Here is a 17367-nt window from a genome sequence, read left to right on the forward strand (position 1 = left end):
AAGATACATTCGCTACTATTACTATGGCAAGTCGGGACTGGCAGACCACGTTTTGGACACTCCTTCACACAGGATTAGATGGAGGAAAACGAATGTGCTATTTAGGAGTCGTTATAGATCTGAAAGATTATTTTTTGAGTCAGCAATGGCTTTGAAGAATTCTCCCAACCTTAACAAATATGGTTGCATTAATTTGCCAAAAATTTGGGAGATGGTTATCCTAAGAAAAACTCCTGGATAACGGCTGCTGCTTTTTTTTTTTTTTCCATTAGAGGGCGCCAAAAATAGGACTTTAGATCTTTTGTCTTTTGCAATTATATTGTTTCACTCGCTCACTGTTGCGTTTACATTTGTGTTGTGCTCTGATGATGCTGAGTTGAAAATCAGCGAAATATTAGCGTTAATAAAACATCCTTTTTGATAAAAGTGTTTGTGGTGTTGTTAATACGTGAAAAATAAGTCGTGAATAACCATCAACGCCTAAGCTTATCTGTTAGAACACACAAAAAAGTAAAACAATTAATCTAAGAAAACATTCAATAAAACTAGTCAAAAAAAAAAGAAGTTTTACAGAAGTATTAAACAGTTTGTCCTTACTTGGTAAAGCCTTGGATCCGAAGCTAAACATTATGTTCTTTAGTTTTGGTTTTGAATATTGTAGCCACACCTTCAGTTTAAATATGGAAATTGATGAAAGAATAAGCAAAGCAGGTATAGAATCTGAATAAATTTATATGGAATAAGAGAGACATCTTGCTAAGTAATATATGGTGCTAGGTGAGAAGGTGTAGAAAACTCCCCAAGAGCTATAATTGGGTAAATGTTTGAATTGTTCAAAGTTGCACAAACAGTTTTGTGCAACTTTGAAATCAGAGTTGGCCTGCAAGCCACTGAGTCATTTGAAAAATCCATCTATTTTCACTATTTTTTTTTTTTGGGGGGGGGGGGGGGTACTTCATAAATGTTTGTTAAAATACTGCATCTTAAATAATGAAAATATAGGTAAAAATATACTCACATAGAGTTAATGTAATATTTCCAGTACCTTTATTAATTTTTTGTTAAAAGGACGTTTCCTGGTCCACTGAATTCAAAATATATTGTTAGGCTATTAATGTTGCCTAACTACTGTCCAAATAAGATCACAGTTGGACACTGAATGACAAAGTTGATTTATCAATGATATGTTCTATATGATTTACAGGTCTTTTTATTTATTATATTTTATTATTTTTTTATGTGTTAGACTTGCTTAAAATTTATATTCCTGTTATAAAAGTTGAGGTATATATATATATACGAACATCTACAGGGCAGCCCATAAGCAATGGAACATTCTGTAGGAAGGGCCCATCTTTGTGGAACCAAAAATGGAAGGCACTTATGTGATGTGGTTTTTCGTAACTAATAAAAAAAAAAAAAATCTGGTGATGTTAAACTTATGCAGTTGCTTTACAAAGACTGACTTATGAGCCACCGTGTAGTAATTGAGTAAAGAGCATTTTTTGAAAACTTATGATTCTTAGCTCTTCTATATCACTGAATTTTTTGAATTTGTGATTGTAATTTAACGTATGCTTTTTTTAGGGTGACATTAAAGGATCTAAAAGGTTTTTTGCCGAGAGTAAATTGTAAGCTTCCAACTAACAGGTTGAAAGAATATTTTCAGGTATATGTATTTTTATGTAATCATTTGATAGAAAATACCATTGTCAATTATTATTATTATTATATACCATTGTCAATTATTATTATTATATATATATATTTTTAAAATAAATATAGTCACTTCTCACTAGAACAAATGTTGTTATAGTGAACTAGCTTATAAGTTGCCAAAGGATCCTAAAGCAAGCTCTTAATCTAAAGTTATTTTCAAGGAAATTCACAATAGCACGCCTTCCTGTATAACATTCTGTTCCTTTTGTCTCTGCAAGTTTGCTATAATGAGAGCTGATTGTATTTTTTATGATCTTTTCTTTTTTGCAATCAGAAATAATAATTACAAACAATGCATACACTAGTAATTGTTGTTTGATGTTACCACTTGTGTCATGAAATTTGCATAAAATTTGCAATTTTCTTATGTGGTAACATCAAACAGTGGGGAGGGGCTTTTCTCATTTTATTGGTTATTAATTATTGGTTATTCAGAGTAAGTATAATCATATTGCTAGCAATAATAGTGCATTTCATGTTGTGAAATATCCACAATATTCCATGATTATAATTACTTGTAAAATATCAATATTTCTTGCAATAACTACACTAGCCTAGTAACAGACATCGAAGATTTTTATATAACTTCAGTCACTTGATGGTCTAGTTAGTAGCATCTCTGCATTGCAATCAACAGGCTATGTTTGACTCATACATGAAATTTGCATAAAATTTGCAATTTTCTTATGTGAGCTGGTCCAATTAAGAAGCTTACTCATTCATATAGTTCGCCCACCGTTTATAGGTCTCTGCTTGGCGTCTTGCCAAGAATAGTCGATTCATGCTGAAGGGGAGAAAGAATAAAGGACGTACGAATTGGTCACCAACACGCGAAATCACGTGCTTTATATAGGTAAAATTTTCCAGCTGTTATATGAGCAACATAGTTAATTACAATAATTATTAAAGAGAAGTTTATTTTCCGACCTGTAATAATAAACAGCTCATCCCACAATACGGACTGATTACCCTATTATCGGAATGGATTCTCCTTTTTCTGACATGCGCAGAAGTCTCGAACTATACTAGGTGTGCCAGTCCCTGCTTTTAGGCTGACTGATGCAGGGTAGCCATTTGTCACTTATGTCTCCTCCCTCTTTGTGAGATGACAATTTATAAAGTTGACTGAATGCTGAAATTTTCAAATTATTTTTTATTTTAATGATGCACACATGCTTAGTTCATTATATGAAATTTTAGTTAAGTGACATTAATTTAAGCTAGAATAACATTTAAATGTGAATGCTAGTTCTTGGGTTTCATTTTTATAATTTCATGCTCTTCTTTTTTCTTATGTCACCCATTATTGTTTGAATTCTTTTTCATGTCATTTTGTCTGCTTCATGTATGGTTCCTGTTAATCCTTTATGTTCTGCATCAGTGTGTGATTTCCTTCTATTTCCTTTCCTGTTTTTTGCCATTTCCTTTGTGTTTGGTTTCCTACTTTTTTTTTTTAATCTTGGGTAAGTTTTCTTACCTGAGGTTAATTTTCTTACCAAATTTTCTTACTATTCATTAGAAGATCATGTTCATGGCTGTAAAATATTGGATTTTTATTGTTTACCCCCCACTTCCTTTTTTTTTTTCTACAAGTAGCAATGACACTGTAAAATTTTGATGGTCAAAACCTTGACTTATCCTTCTCATCTCTTCAATTTTTTTCTCTTTTGCTATAGCTGACAAAGTTTTCTTGTTTTTATCCATTTTGATTTACAGTTAATTCACAGCGTGAATTTGATGTAGCTTCTGTCAGTACATTTTCTAATTTTAATACAAAACGCTAATAAATTTTATGTAGCACTTCCCACAGCATTACTTCTAATGGCTGTATTTCGAACTGATGGTTTTTCAGCAGCCAATCAGTGTAAATATTGTGGAGAGCTTTTTTTCCCTCTAAGCAAATGATTACTTTTGTGGTCTGTTGTTTGCCATGTCAAGCACATATATTTTGTTTCTTCTGGGTGGATGTAGAAATACATGAAACCATGTTCAGTAGATGAAAATTGTTGTGAAAGTTTTGAGTTTTCACTGTTTTGTAATAATAAGATTCGAGTTGCATTAGTTTTATGGAATTTAGGTCACGCCTTTAACATAATTAATTAAAGAAAGATGTTGGAAGTTTTTTCACTTTGATAGACTCTAAATTATTGGGTTGGCAAATAAGTTAGTTTGGTTTTTCAGAGTGGAATGAAACACATTTTATTTGATATATATAATACATACTAGTCAGTTATATATTGACCCTCTTTATCAATGACCTCTTGCTGTCTGTTCACCCACTTTATTATGCCACGTTCATAAAACTCCTGAGGTTTAATGGTGAAAAACTGATCCAGGTGTCTTTTGACAGCCTCCTCATTAGCGAAGGTTTTCCCATTCGGAGAATTCTGCAACGATCGGAGTAAGTAGTAATCGGAAGGTGCCAGGTCCGGTGAATATGGAGGATGCAGCAAAGCCAAGACGTAACAATTTACTCCTGGTTGTTAGTGATGTGTGGGGTCTGGCATTGTCGTGGTGAAAGACAACTCCTTTCTGATTTGCCAATTCAGGACGTTTTGTGCTAATTGCACGGACCAGTCGCATTAACTGTGAGCAATAGACAGTTGAATCAATCATTCTGTCTGATGGTAACACCTCTTAGTGGACAACACCTTTATAATCCCACCACACAGAGAGCATGATCTTCTTTGGGTGCAGTCCCGCTTTCGAGGTTGTTTGCGGCAGTTCGCTCTCGTGCCCCTTGTGTAAAATGATCTTTTATGTACCACGTTATCATACACGAGCCATTTTTCATCTCTGTAATCATCCGCTTCAAAAATGGATCGTTTTCTTGGCGACGTCACAGCGAATCACAGATAGATATGCAAGCAGTCATATTGGCCTCAGTCAATTCATGCAGCACCCAAACATTGAGTTTTGAAACATATCCCAGCTTGTGCAAATGGTTTTCAACACTTGTATGGGATATGTTCAGTACTCTCCCACAGCAATCTCCCACACTGTTTGTGACGGATTTTTTTCGACAATATCCTTCACAACACTCGAATCAACCTCGGTCAGGCGAAGCGGCTTAAACTTGTACGTATGCATAAACCAAACGAACTTATTTGCCAACCTAATATATATTTAGTTTAATCCTTTATTCAAGTGTAAGCAAACAAAGTTTGTGCCTGAAGTATCTTCAGGACTCAGGCAACTCGTGGTAAAGGTGGTATAAGTTCTCATCACTTGCCTTAGTATCTTCCATAATGCAAAACATATCTCCTTGCGGATATGTATAATGCTATGCATTAAGGGAAGGCCACTACCTAGACCGGTTTCGACCTTTATTGAGGTCTCATCAGTGGGAGCTAGATCCAGTGGTGGTGGAAGTAATGGAAAAGTCATATTTACCTATACGAGTTGCCAAAAGGTGTCACACCTTATTATTACATTACTCTGCATTAGAGAAAGATGTTGGAAATTTTTTCACTTGGTTAAACTATAAATTATATATTTTCAGGCACAAACTTTGTTTGCTTACACTTGGATAAAGGATTAAACTAAATATATAATTTATAGTTAATTAAAATATATCCTTTCATTTTAGTGGTGTTTGCTGTAGTGTGCATCTACTATATTCAGAAGTAAATAGTATTACTAGTATGAAAGAGAACATCAGTTTTGATCCTGAGGAGGCAGTAGTTGTTACAAACTACCAGTGTTGACATAAGGTAGTGTTGCTCAGGCAGAGTACAAGAAACAGAAAATTAACAATTAAAAAAAAAAAGAAAGATGAAACTACATTTGAGACAAAGGTAAAAATTAAAGCAAGTTTATTATTAATTAAATAGCATTTGCATTTCATTAGTTTGAAAACCACATGAATATCTAGTAAGAGCAGGTTTTATCTTCTCTTTGACAAGAGAATAGAGTATCTAAAGTAATGTTTCATCTAATTCAGTGACATCATGTCTTAGAGTTAATACATAAATTAAATGAGCTTACAATTAAGGAAGGCTTGGCATATCCCACTTTGATTGCTTTTATTTGGAAAAGAAATGATTGTACATATTTATGAAATATAATTGCTGAAATGAGTAATTCACAAAGGCTGAACTTCGTTTCCAGAGACTATTTACAAATGAAGATTAAACCCAGCAAAATCACAAAAATACCAAAGAAATTATTTTTAATAATTATGACAGGCCGGTATTTGATCTTTTCGATACAGTTAGTTCTCACTTTATGAATTCCTGCTTTACAAATTTTATGGATTGGAATTTTTATTTTAAATTGTGTGCATCAAAGGCAATTAGGGGTGTGTACAAGGAATTACACAGTATGTAATGACGTAATGATCAGTTAGAACAATCCTCAGTCACTCACGAACCTTAACGATGCGAGTGTGTTATTCGTAGTTTTCTTCAATTACACCTGATTTTTTATTTTTTTTTATTTTTAACTATAACCCTTTCACTTTTCCAACAATGTCAAAAAAAGAAGCAACAGTGCAAAACCAGAAAATGAGCAAAAGAAACAAAGAAAAGCAATTATGTTAGAGAAAAAATACGAAATTATAACAGCCATTAAGCGGGTAGCACTGTTAAAGCTCTTTCTGAGAAATTTTCTCTTGCTGCATCTACAGTTTGCACCATTTTAAAGGATAAAAAAAAATTTTTGAAAGCAGTAAAAAATGCACAATCTATGCAGTCTACATGGTTGAGTAATAAAGAAACAGGCAGTATAATTCCTCAAATGGAAAAACTGTTAACTGCTTGGATATGTGACCAAACTCAATGATTAAACATGTCTATTACCTACGTATCAATTTGTACTAAAGCATTAGACATTTTTAAAATGCTGAAAGACCATAAAGGGGATGACTGCAATTATGGAGTGGTTTGACTGCTATAAAAAGTGAACTGGTTGGCATAACATTAAAGTACAAGGTGAAGCTACAATTGCCGATAGTGAGGCTACAAAATCTTATCCAGAAAAATTCATCATAATCATCAAATTCCTGCCATGTACCCTCAAGGGGTGTACAGGATATGATAGTATTACATCATTACTAACTGCCTATCTACAATTTTCCTCCAAATCACTCTGTTACTTGTCAAGACTCCAACATTATCAGATCTTATATTTCTATCGTCTAAGGCACTTTGTACCGTATCAATCCACCTATATCTTGGTCTTCCTCTGTGTCATTTTGCTGCCAACCTGGCAGAGAAAACTTGTTTTTCTAATCTTTCCTCGCCCATTCTGTTTAAGTGACCATACCACCTGAGATTAGCTCTGCTAACACATTCCTGGATGCTGACAGTGTCAAGTTCTTTCCTAATATCCTCATTTTTAATATGATATTGCCATTGATGCCATCTGTTCACGCCTCTAATCTTTCTCAGGACTCTCATATATGCGGTCTCTAGTCTTTGGTTAAGTGTTTTACTTCTGACCCAGCTCTCAGATCCATAAGTTAAAACTGGTTTGAACATTGTCTTATAATTTAGTGTTCCGACTAATTTCTCTCTTATTCCATATGAATTTATTCGATTGACTTCCCACCATACCAGCTTTGCTGATTCTGTTGTCTATTTCTATATTTAATTTAGCATCTTCAGTAAAAATCTTGCCTAAGTAGCTGAAATGTTTTACTTGTTCCACAGGTGTTCCATTCACAACACAGTTGACATTTTCAATGATTCTGCCTATTTTCATTGTATTTGTTTTTTTATTGCTGACCTTTATACCATATCTATTACAACAGTTATTCAATTTAGTCAGAGAATCTTGCAGACTTGTTGCGGATTTATTTAGAAGTATAACATCATCCACATAAAGCAAAGAGCTGACATTAACATCTCCAATTTTGATATCATGTTTAATACCACTTTCCTTCATAATGTGATCCATATAGATAATGAATAACAGAGGGGATAATGTACATCCTTGTCTCACACCAGATTTAACATTAAACCATCTTCCTGTACTTCCTTCAATTCTAACTGCCGACTTACATCTCAAATAAAGACTAAGTATTGCTTGATATAATGCCCCATTCACACCATATAACTGCAGCGTATTGAATAGCTTCTCTCTTGGCACCTTGTCATCTGCCTTTTCCAGATCTACAAAACTTAAATACAGATCTTTGTTATATTCCCATGCTTTCTGGACTATTTGTCGTAAAGTGAAGATCTGATCCTGACAGCCTCTATTTGGACTGAATCCAGCTTGTTCTTCACCAAGCTTTTCTTCCACAATTCTTCTCAACCGTTTCTCAAGTGTACTTGCATAAATCTTGCCAGGAACACTCAGTAGGGAAATACCTCTGTAATTCTCACATTCAATTTTATTTCCCTTTTTATATATGGGTACTATGAGAGCTGTACTCCAATCATTGGGAATTCGTCCCTCTGTCCAGGCTTTCTGAACTATGCAGTGCAGCCGTCTTACACCACCATACTTCAGCATTTCTGGTCGAATATCATCTACTCCTGCTGCCTTTCCACATTTCAAGCCTTTGATTGCTTTTTCTACTTCAAGTATGGATATGTATTCCTGACTGCATGCCTGGTCAGTGTTTTTTACCAATGTGCTGTCATCGCTGCTTGTTTCATTTAGCAGTTTTTCAGAGTAATTACTCCATACTTCAAGGATATCTTTTTCTACCGTTTTCATGTCACCTCTATCATCTCTAACTCCTTTTACAGCACTCTTTCCTCCATTCCTAAGATTCTTCAACAACCTCCAGAATATTTTGCCACCTTGATATTTATTTTCTATATTCTTGCCAAAGTCCTCCCATGACTTTTGTTTAGCTAGTTTTACACACTGTTTAGCTTTCTTACATTTGTCTCTGTTTTATCTAAGAGCACAAGCTGAATTATTTGGCAGGAACTTTTGATATGCTTTCTTCTTTTCCTTCACTGCCTCTTTAACTTCCTGTGTCCACCATGGAGTTCTGATTTTTTTATTCTTGCAGACAACCTCACCACATGCCTCTCTGGTAGAATCAATCAATGTTTTCTTCAGAGTTTGCCAATGAATCTCTAAGGTTTGGTTCCTGTTCTCAAACTCTTTCATTTTTCCTTCAATAATCTTTGTGTATTTTAGTCTACAGTTCACATCTGACAGCTGCTCAACTTTTATTCACTTTAAAACTTTCTTGCATGTTATTCTTTTCAATATGAAATTCGGTTTTATCCTGCTCAAGACTAAATAGTGATCACTTCCAATTTCAAATCCTCTGTACACTCTGGTGTCCTGCACCAATGAGAAAACATCACTATCAACAATAACATAGTCAATGAGACTTTTCTTATTCCTAGCCTCTTCTCTCCATGTGAATTTTTGCACATTTTTATGTTGGAACATGGTGTTAGTAATAACTAGTCCATGTCCTGAGCAGAAATCCAACAGATATTTGCCATTATTATTAGCTTTGCTCTTTTCTTCAAATTTTCCCAAAACATTTTTGTATGTCTGACAATCACTTCCTACTCTGCTATTTAGATCCCCAACAAGGACCAACTTTTCCTTTTTCATTGTGTCAGTAGCTTTCTCTAGAGCCTCAAAAAATTCCTTGACTTCTACTGTAGTAGAACCTTCTGTGGGACCATAGGCACAAATAAGTCTCATTGTCCAGTTCCCCATTCTCATATTTGCCCACATTACTCTACTTGAGACCGATTGCCATTCAAGAAGATTAGCCTCGTATTTTGTGTTGAATACTATGGCTACTCCTTGTTTTCCTTTATTGTCATTGCCTGAATATAACATTTTGTATTTATTGCTCAGAAAGATCTCACAAAGAAAAATTAGATGAAATAATTAAAGTAGGAAATTACTCGCTATCACAGATTTGTAACGTCGATGAGACGTGCCTTTTTTTTTTTGGAAACAGATGCCTGCAAGAACGTATATCGCAAAAGAAGAATCATCAGTGCTAGGTTTTAAAGCATCAAAAGATTGCATCACTTTATTATTAGGAGACAATGCTGCTGGTGAGTGCAAGTTAAAACTCTTATTTGTGCATCAATCAGAAAATCCAAGAGGCTTAAAAGGAATTAATAAAGACCCTCTCCCAGTAATATGGAAGGCAAATAAGAAGGCTTGGCTCATGGGTTCCTTATTCGAAGATTGGCTTATGTATCACTTTATTCCTCAATTGACAATGCACCTAACCATCCCTCATCAGTAGCTTACAATAAATTTAGTTTAATCCTTTATCCAAGTGTGAGCAAACAAAGTTTGCGCCTGAAAGTATCTTCAGGACTGGGGTAAGGTGGTACAACACCGGGCAACTCTTTGCAAATTAAATTACTCTGGATTTAGAGAAAGATATTGAAAAGATGTTGCCCGGTGTTGTACCGCCTTACCCCAGTCCTGAAGATACTTTCAGGCACAAACTTTGTTTGCTCACACTTGGATAAAGGATTAAACTAAATTTATTATAGTCTAGCCAAGTGAAAAATAAACTTTCAACAAAATAAACTTTGAAAAGATGTTGCCCGGTGTTGTACCGCCTTACCCCAGTCCTGAAGATACTTTCAGGCGCAAACTTTGTTTGCTCACACGTGGATAAAAGATTAAACTAAATTTATTATAGTCTAGCCAAGTGAAAAATAAACTTTCAACATCTTTCTCTAAATCCAGATTAATTTAATAAAAAGGTGGCGCACCGTTTGGAAACTGCTATAGGTAGAGATGACCTTGCTAATGCTTCTGCCTGTTATCTCCACTTGGGTCTGGCCCCCACTGAAGAGACCTCAATTAAGGTCGAAACTAGTCTGTGTTGTGGCCCTTCCCTTAATGCATAACATTATACATATCCGTAAGGAGATGTGTTTTGCATTATGGGAGATACTGAGATAGGAGTGATGTTAGCTTGCTCCACCTTTGCAATGCGTTGCCCAGTGTTGTACTACCTTACCCCAGTCCTGAAGATACTTTCAGGTGCAAACTTTGTTTGCTCACACTTGGATAAAGGATTAAACTAAATTTATTATAGTCTAACCAAGTGAAAAATAAACTTTCAACATCTTTCTCTAAATCCATAGTAATTTAATAAAAAGGTGGCACACCGTTTGGAAACTCCTATAGGTAGAGATGACCTTGCTAATGCTTCTGCCTGGTATCTCCACTGAAGAGACCTATAAAAGTCGAAACTAGTCTGGGTAGTGGCCCTTCCCTTAATGCATAACATTATACATATCCGCAAGGAGATGTGTTTTGCATTATGGGAGATACTGAGATAGGAGTGATGTTAGCTTGCTCCACCTTTGCAACGAGTTGCCATCAGTAGATTACTATGTAAGCTACTGATGAAGAAAGTTTATTTTTCACTTGGTTAAACTATAATATATCCAATAATAATCCTTTATCCAAGTGTGAGCAAACTTTGTTTGCTCACACTTGGATAAAGGATTAAACTAAATTTATTATAGTTTAACCAAGTGAAAAATAAACTTTCTTCATCAGTAGCTTACATTTGTCCTAATATAAAAGTAGTCTTTTTACTTCCCAATACAACTTCTCTTTTACAACCAGTGGATCAGAGAGTGATTGATGTTTAAAGCACATTATCTCAAAGAGACTTTTGAAATGTTAATAGAATCAACTGATAAAGATGATTTCTACATTGTATGGAAGAGATTGAAAACAAAGAAATGCAGAGCACCTGGCATAAAAGTTCCGAAAAAACTATGAAAGGAGTATGGCATAAACTTTGTCCTCAGTTTAATGATAATTTCGAAGGCTTTGAAGACCCAACAAAGATTATGAATGCTGAAACTCAAGCCATCTTAGGTATGGCTATGCAGTTTGTGAATGGAAATTTTGGAAGGTGATGTTAATGAGCTGCTTTAATCTCATACTATGGAAATCTCACCAATGATCTCTTTAAATTAGAGGAACAAGAAAGAAATGAAGAAGAAAAAGAGAAAGAAAATAATGAATATGAAGCCCCGACTCGGTTTTTCACTTTAAAAGGTGCCTAGAAGCAGCATTTAAACTTCTCAAAAATGCTAAGTAATATTTGAATCACAAGATTCAGACTTTGAACGATTTAGTAAATTTTTCCAAAAAATGAATAATGCAAAAGGTTTGATGATACTTGAGGCTTTCTTTGAAAAAAAAAAGTGCACTGAAACTTCCTAATATATCTCCTACCTTGATGGCTGTTGATTCATCCAGTGATGTAGACGTGAGCTATTTTTTTTTTTTTTCAAAGAGTCTTAATTTAAAATTTTTCTTGTTATTTTTTTAAATATGTAAAATTTTGGTCAGTAAAGTCTTTTCTTATAATTAATTTAGTATTCATTTTATGTTTTATATATATTCCTTCTTACAAACATAACTCTTGCTTATAGCATTATTTTTATTTCTAAGGCAAATAAACTCCTGCTTTACGAGTTCCCGATTCACGAACGGTCGCCAGGAACCAATTAATTCATCAAGGTGGGAACTACTTGAATATATTCATGTCATTGCATGAATAACTTCCTTATTTCCACTGCTGTTATAAGCCACTCAACTAAACACACGTTTCACATTAAAAAGTCTTCCAACTTCCAATGTGTAACTATATAACACCATTCTTTAAATGAGGCAAATGATGAAAATTGCAGAATAGTGAGATTTTTATATTGTAAATAGAAATGGACTCCATTAAGTTTTGCAAATTAACTATTATTAATAGCATCTTGAAGAAGTTTGACCAACTAGCAAAAAGTACAAAAAAGCTCTGAGAACTAAATTTAATAATGTAGCTATATGAAATTTCCCAAGATTTGTGAAACAGTAAATTCTTTGACCTCTTGCCCAACAGCTACCCCTGCCTATCAATGACCACAGATGGGTTCTTTTCTTTGTATTTGAGGCTTATAGTCTAATATCTTCTACTTATTTATTGCTTATAGCAATAAATAAGTAGAAGATATTTTTATTTATTTGTTTATTTTTTATGGTAGTGGGGGTTGTGCATGTCATTCATATTTTATTTCTAGTGATCTCCTAAGCTAGGTTGGGAGATTAGGTTAATTCACCTTGTATTTAATTTACTTAGTTCTGTTTTCACTCCATTAAACCTCAATATGTGAACAATATCAAATGACCCTTTCTCTTCATCATATACTATTTTGGTGTTGCAGTTTCATTGAGTTTCCTTCCAGAAATTGATAAAGTTAATCATTTTTACAGTATTTTAAATTAAGAAATAGTTAATTTTTTAATGCCTTCCACAACATTGTGTAAGCAAATAAATTTTCTCCTGCATTTCACCTGTGTACATACATATGGATTTGATGATTCACCTTTTTTCAACAATATTATGACATAAAAACAATAAATCATAATGAGATGCTTATTAATCTATTTATATTTTGATGGATTTCAAACCAGCATCTTCAAAACACAACTGCTTGTTATAGTATACAAGTGAGAGTGAATATCGAAAACAGTTTGAATTGTAATGGATAAGAAAGACCTCAATCCTGATATGGAGCTTTCTAATGATATATAGCACTAGTTTTGCTATTGTTTGAGTGGAGTACAAACATCATCCTGGAATATATAAAGTGCCCTTGACTGGAATATGGACATACAGAAAGATCCACCTTGGAAAATATGAGAAATACACTTGCCACTATTATTAATGATCAGATGGGAGAAGACCAGTGTGCTATATAGAAGTTGTTACAAGTCAGAAAGACTATTTTCAGAGTTAGCAATGGCTGTGAAACATCACCCAACTTCAATAGATATGGTTACATTAATCTGCTAAAAATTTGGAAGACATTAGTCTTAAGATCAACTTCACCCCAATAACAGTAAAAAAAAAAAAAAAAAAAAAAAAAAAAAAAAAAAAAAAAAAAACCTGTATTTATTTATACTGCCTTAGAGGGCACCAAATTAGGGACTTGAGGTCTTTTATACATTGTAATTTGAATTGTTTTCGATTCTCCTTGTCACTTTGTATTGCAAGTAGGTTTGTATTGCATGTATGCTCTGAAAGTGGTGGCAGAAATTTGCAAAATATGAACTAATTAATAAACATTTTTTTTATGATTTATCATTTTGGTATAATAAATTTAGTTTAATCCTTTATCCAAGTGTGAGCAAACAAAGTTTGCGCCTGAAAGTATCTTCAGGACTGGGTTAAGGTGGTACACACCAGGGCAACTCGTTGCAAAGGTGGAGCAAGCTACCAACACTCCTATCCTAGTATCTCCTATAATGCAAAACACATCTCCTTGCGGATATGTCTATTGTTATGCATTAAGGGAAGGGCCACTACCCAGACCGGTTTCGACCTTTATTGAGGTCTCTTCAGTGGGAGCCAGGCCCAAGTCGAGATATCAGGCAGAAGCATTTGCAGGTCATCTCCACCTATAGGAATTGCCAGTTGGTGTGCCACCCTTTTTTAATAAATTACTCTGGATTTAGAGAAAGATGTTGAAAGTTTATTTTCCACTTGGTTAGAGTATAATAAATTTAGTTTAATCCTTTATCCAAGTGTGAGCAAACAAAGTTTGCGCCTGAAAGTATCTTCAGGACTGGGTTAAGGTGGTACACACCAGGGCAACTCGTTGCAAAGGTGGAGCAAGCTACCAACACTCCTATCCTAGTATCTCCTATAATGCAAAACACATCTCCTTGCGGATATGTCTATTGTTATGCATTAAGGGAAGGGCCACTACCCAGACCGGTTTCGACCTTTATTGAGGTCTCTTCAGTGGGAGCCAGGCCCAAGTCGAGATATCAGGCAGAAGCATTTGCAGGTCATCTCCACCTATAGGAATTGCCAGTTGGTGTGCCACCCTTTTTTAATAAATTACTCTGGATTTAGAGAAAGATGTTGAAAGTTTATTTTCCACTTGGTTAGAGTATAATAAATTTAGTTTAATCCTTTATCCAAGTGTGAGCAAACAAAGTTTGCGCCTGAAAGTATCTTCAGGACTGGGTTAAGGTGGTACACACCAGGGCAACTCGTTGCAAAGGTGGAGCAAGCTACCAACACTCCTATCCTAGTATCTCCTATAATGCAAAACACATCTCCTTGCGGATATGTCTATTGTTATGCATTAAGGGAAGGGTCACTACCCAGACCGGTTTCGACCTTTATTGAGGTCTCTTCAGTGGGAGCCAGGCCCAAGTCGAGATATCAGGCAGAAGCATTTGCAGGTCATCTCCACCTATAGGAATTGCCAGTTGGTGTGCCACCCTTTTTTAATAAATTACTCTGGATTTAGAGAAAGATGTTGAAAGTTTATTTTCCACTTGGTTAGAGTATAATAAATTTAGTTTAATCCTTTATCCAAGTGTGAGCAAACAAAGTTTGCGCCTGAAAGTATCTTCAGGACTGGGTTAAGGTGGTACACACCAGGGCAACTCGTTGCAAAGGTGGAGCAAGCTACCAACACTCCTATCCTAGTATCTCCTATAATGCAAAACACATCTCCTTGCGGATATGTCTATTGTTATGCATTAAGGGAAGGGCCACTACCCAGACCGGTTTCGACCTTTATTGAGGTCTCTTCAGTGGGAGCCTTCAGTGGGTAGTGGCCCTTCCCTTAATGCATAACAATAGACATATCCGCAAGGAGATGTGTTTTGCATTATAGGAGATACTAGGATAGGAGTGTTGGTAGCTTGCTCCACCTTTGCAACGAGTTGCCCTGGTGTGTACCACCTTAACCCAGTCCTGAAGATACTTTCAGGCGCAAACTTTGTTTGCTCACACTTGGATAAAGGATTAAACTAAATTTATTATACTCTAACCAAGTGGAAAATAAACTTTCAACATCTTTCTCTAAATCCAGAGTAATTTATTAAAAAAGGGTGGCACACCAACTGGCAATTCCTATAGGTGGAGATGACCTGCAAATGCTTCTGCCTGATATCTCGACTTGGGCCTGGCTCCCACTGAAGAGACCTCAATAAAGGTCGAAACCGGTCTGGGTAGTGGCCCTTCCCTTAATGCATAACAATAGACATATCCGCAAGGAGATGTGTTTTGCATTATAGGAGATACTAGGATAGGAGTGTTGGTAGCTTGCTCCACCTTTGCAACGAGTTGCCCTGGTGTGTACCACCTTAACCCAGTCCTGAAGATACTTTCAGGCGCAAACTTTGTTTGCTCACACTTGGATAAAGGATTAAACTAAATTTATTATACTCTAACCAAGTGGAAAATAAACTTTCAACATCTTTCTCTAAATCCAGAGTAATTTATTAAAAAAGGGTGGCACACCAACTGGCAATTCCTATAGGTGGAGATGACCTGCAAATGCTTCTGCCTGATATCTCGACTTGGGCCTGGCTCCCACTGAAGAGACCTCAATAAAGGTCGAAACCGGTCTGGGTAGTGGCCCTTCCCTTAATGCATAACAATAGACATATCCGCAAGGAGATGTGTTTTGCATTATAGGAGATACTAGGATAGGAGTGTTGGTAGCTTGCTCCACCTTTGCAACGAGTTGCCCTGGTGTGTACCACCTTAACCCAGTCCTGAAGATACTTTCAGGCGCAAACTTTGTTTGCTCACACTTGGATAAAGGATTAAACTAAATTTATTATACTCTAACCAAGTGGAAAATAAACTTTCAATATCATTTTGGTGTTGCAATGCAGTTGAAAACTAGATGAATAATCCAACACTTAAGCCTCTACAAGAACTTTTATGATTTTTTGAATCGTTACTAAACTTGATACAGATTCTTGATTTTGGTTTAAAACTGATTTCAAATGTAGTCCATAATTTTTAGCACTAGAATTAGGCTGAATGATTCAGAATAATAGAAAGTTATATATTATACCAAGGATTAGCTGTATGTATGGAACTATATTTGAAGTCGCTTTAGACATATGACTACTAATTTTCTATACAAACACATTTATTAGGCATTATTTAAGTTTCTTAAATTTTAACATCAGAAATACTATTTTACAGTTTAATTTTGTGCTTCAGCTAATAGTTATGAGATAAAGAAATATTTGTCTTTAAGTAAAAATACAGGTTTAAAGTTTAACATCAACTAATTTGATGCAAACAATTTTCCAATCAAGGGTAGGTATGGGAATTAAAATAATAAAACTAAGTGGCAAATACACTGGCAGATTTTATAGTATCAGATTTCAGATTCATGTGTCAGTAAAAGATTTTGTGGATTGCATAAAATTGTCTTAGAGGCTGCCATGCTGACCACTGCACTGCAGTATGCACAGACAAAGTAAATCTTAGGTTATTATATAACACATTTCTGCTTAACAGTTTTCCTGTAGCTGGAAAACATACAAAGAAAAAATCGATTTTTTGGAATTATTTATTCTAGATGGCCTCTGCCATTGAAAAAGTTACCTGCTTATTATATTTTTCATAAAGTTTATTTTCTTTTTTTTTAGCAATTTTGGAAGAAATTCATTCATATGCAATTTATATTGTATTGGCAGTAAAAATAAAGTGTTAGGCTTGCTTGACCTGTTTGTAGAAAATAATTGTTTTTGGATTTCTTCAAATCCAAAAATGTTCTTTTTAGTTTGGATCATATAGTTCTGCTTCATGTTTCTTGCTTTGAAATATACATTTTATCTATTGATCTGATAATGAATGATATTCCTACAAGCATTGCATTGTACACATTATTGCAGACTTATTATTGA

General features: G+C 34.9%; 1 protein-coding gene across 1 annotated transcript in view; it reads left to right on the forward strand.

Moving 5' to 3' along the window:
• The window catches only part of sl (small wing phospholipase C gamma 1), a 546737-nt gene that overhangs the window by 52757 nt on the left and 476613 nt on the right, over nucleotides 1–17367 (forward strand). The window contains exon 4 of the mRNA XM_090398565.1: nucleotides 1588–1669. Coding sequence (XP_090254691.1) covers nucleotides 1588–1669 — 82 coding nt within the window. The remainder of the gene's footprint in view (nucleotides 1–1587; nucleotides 1670–17367) is intronic.

This window comes from Typopeltis vanoorti, chromosome 9 (genome assembly GCF_054136105.1).
Source record: "Typopeltis vanoorti isolate ZY-2024b chromosome 9, IOZ_Tvanoo_1.0, whole genome shotgun sequence".
Lineage (NCBI taxonomy): Eukaryota > Metazoa > Arthropoda > Arachnida > Uropygi > Thelyphonidae > Typopeltis > Typopeltis vanoorti.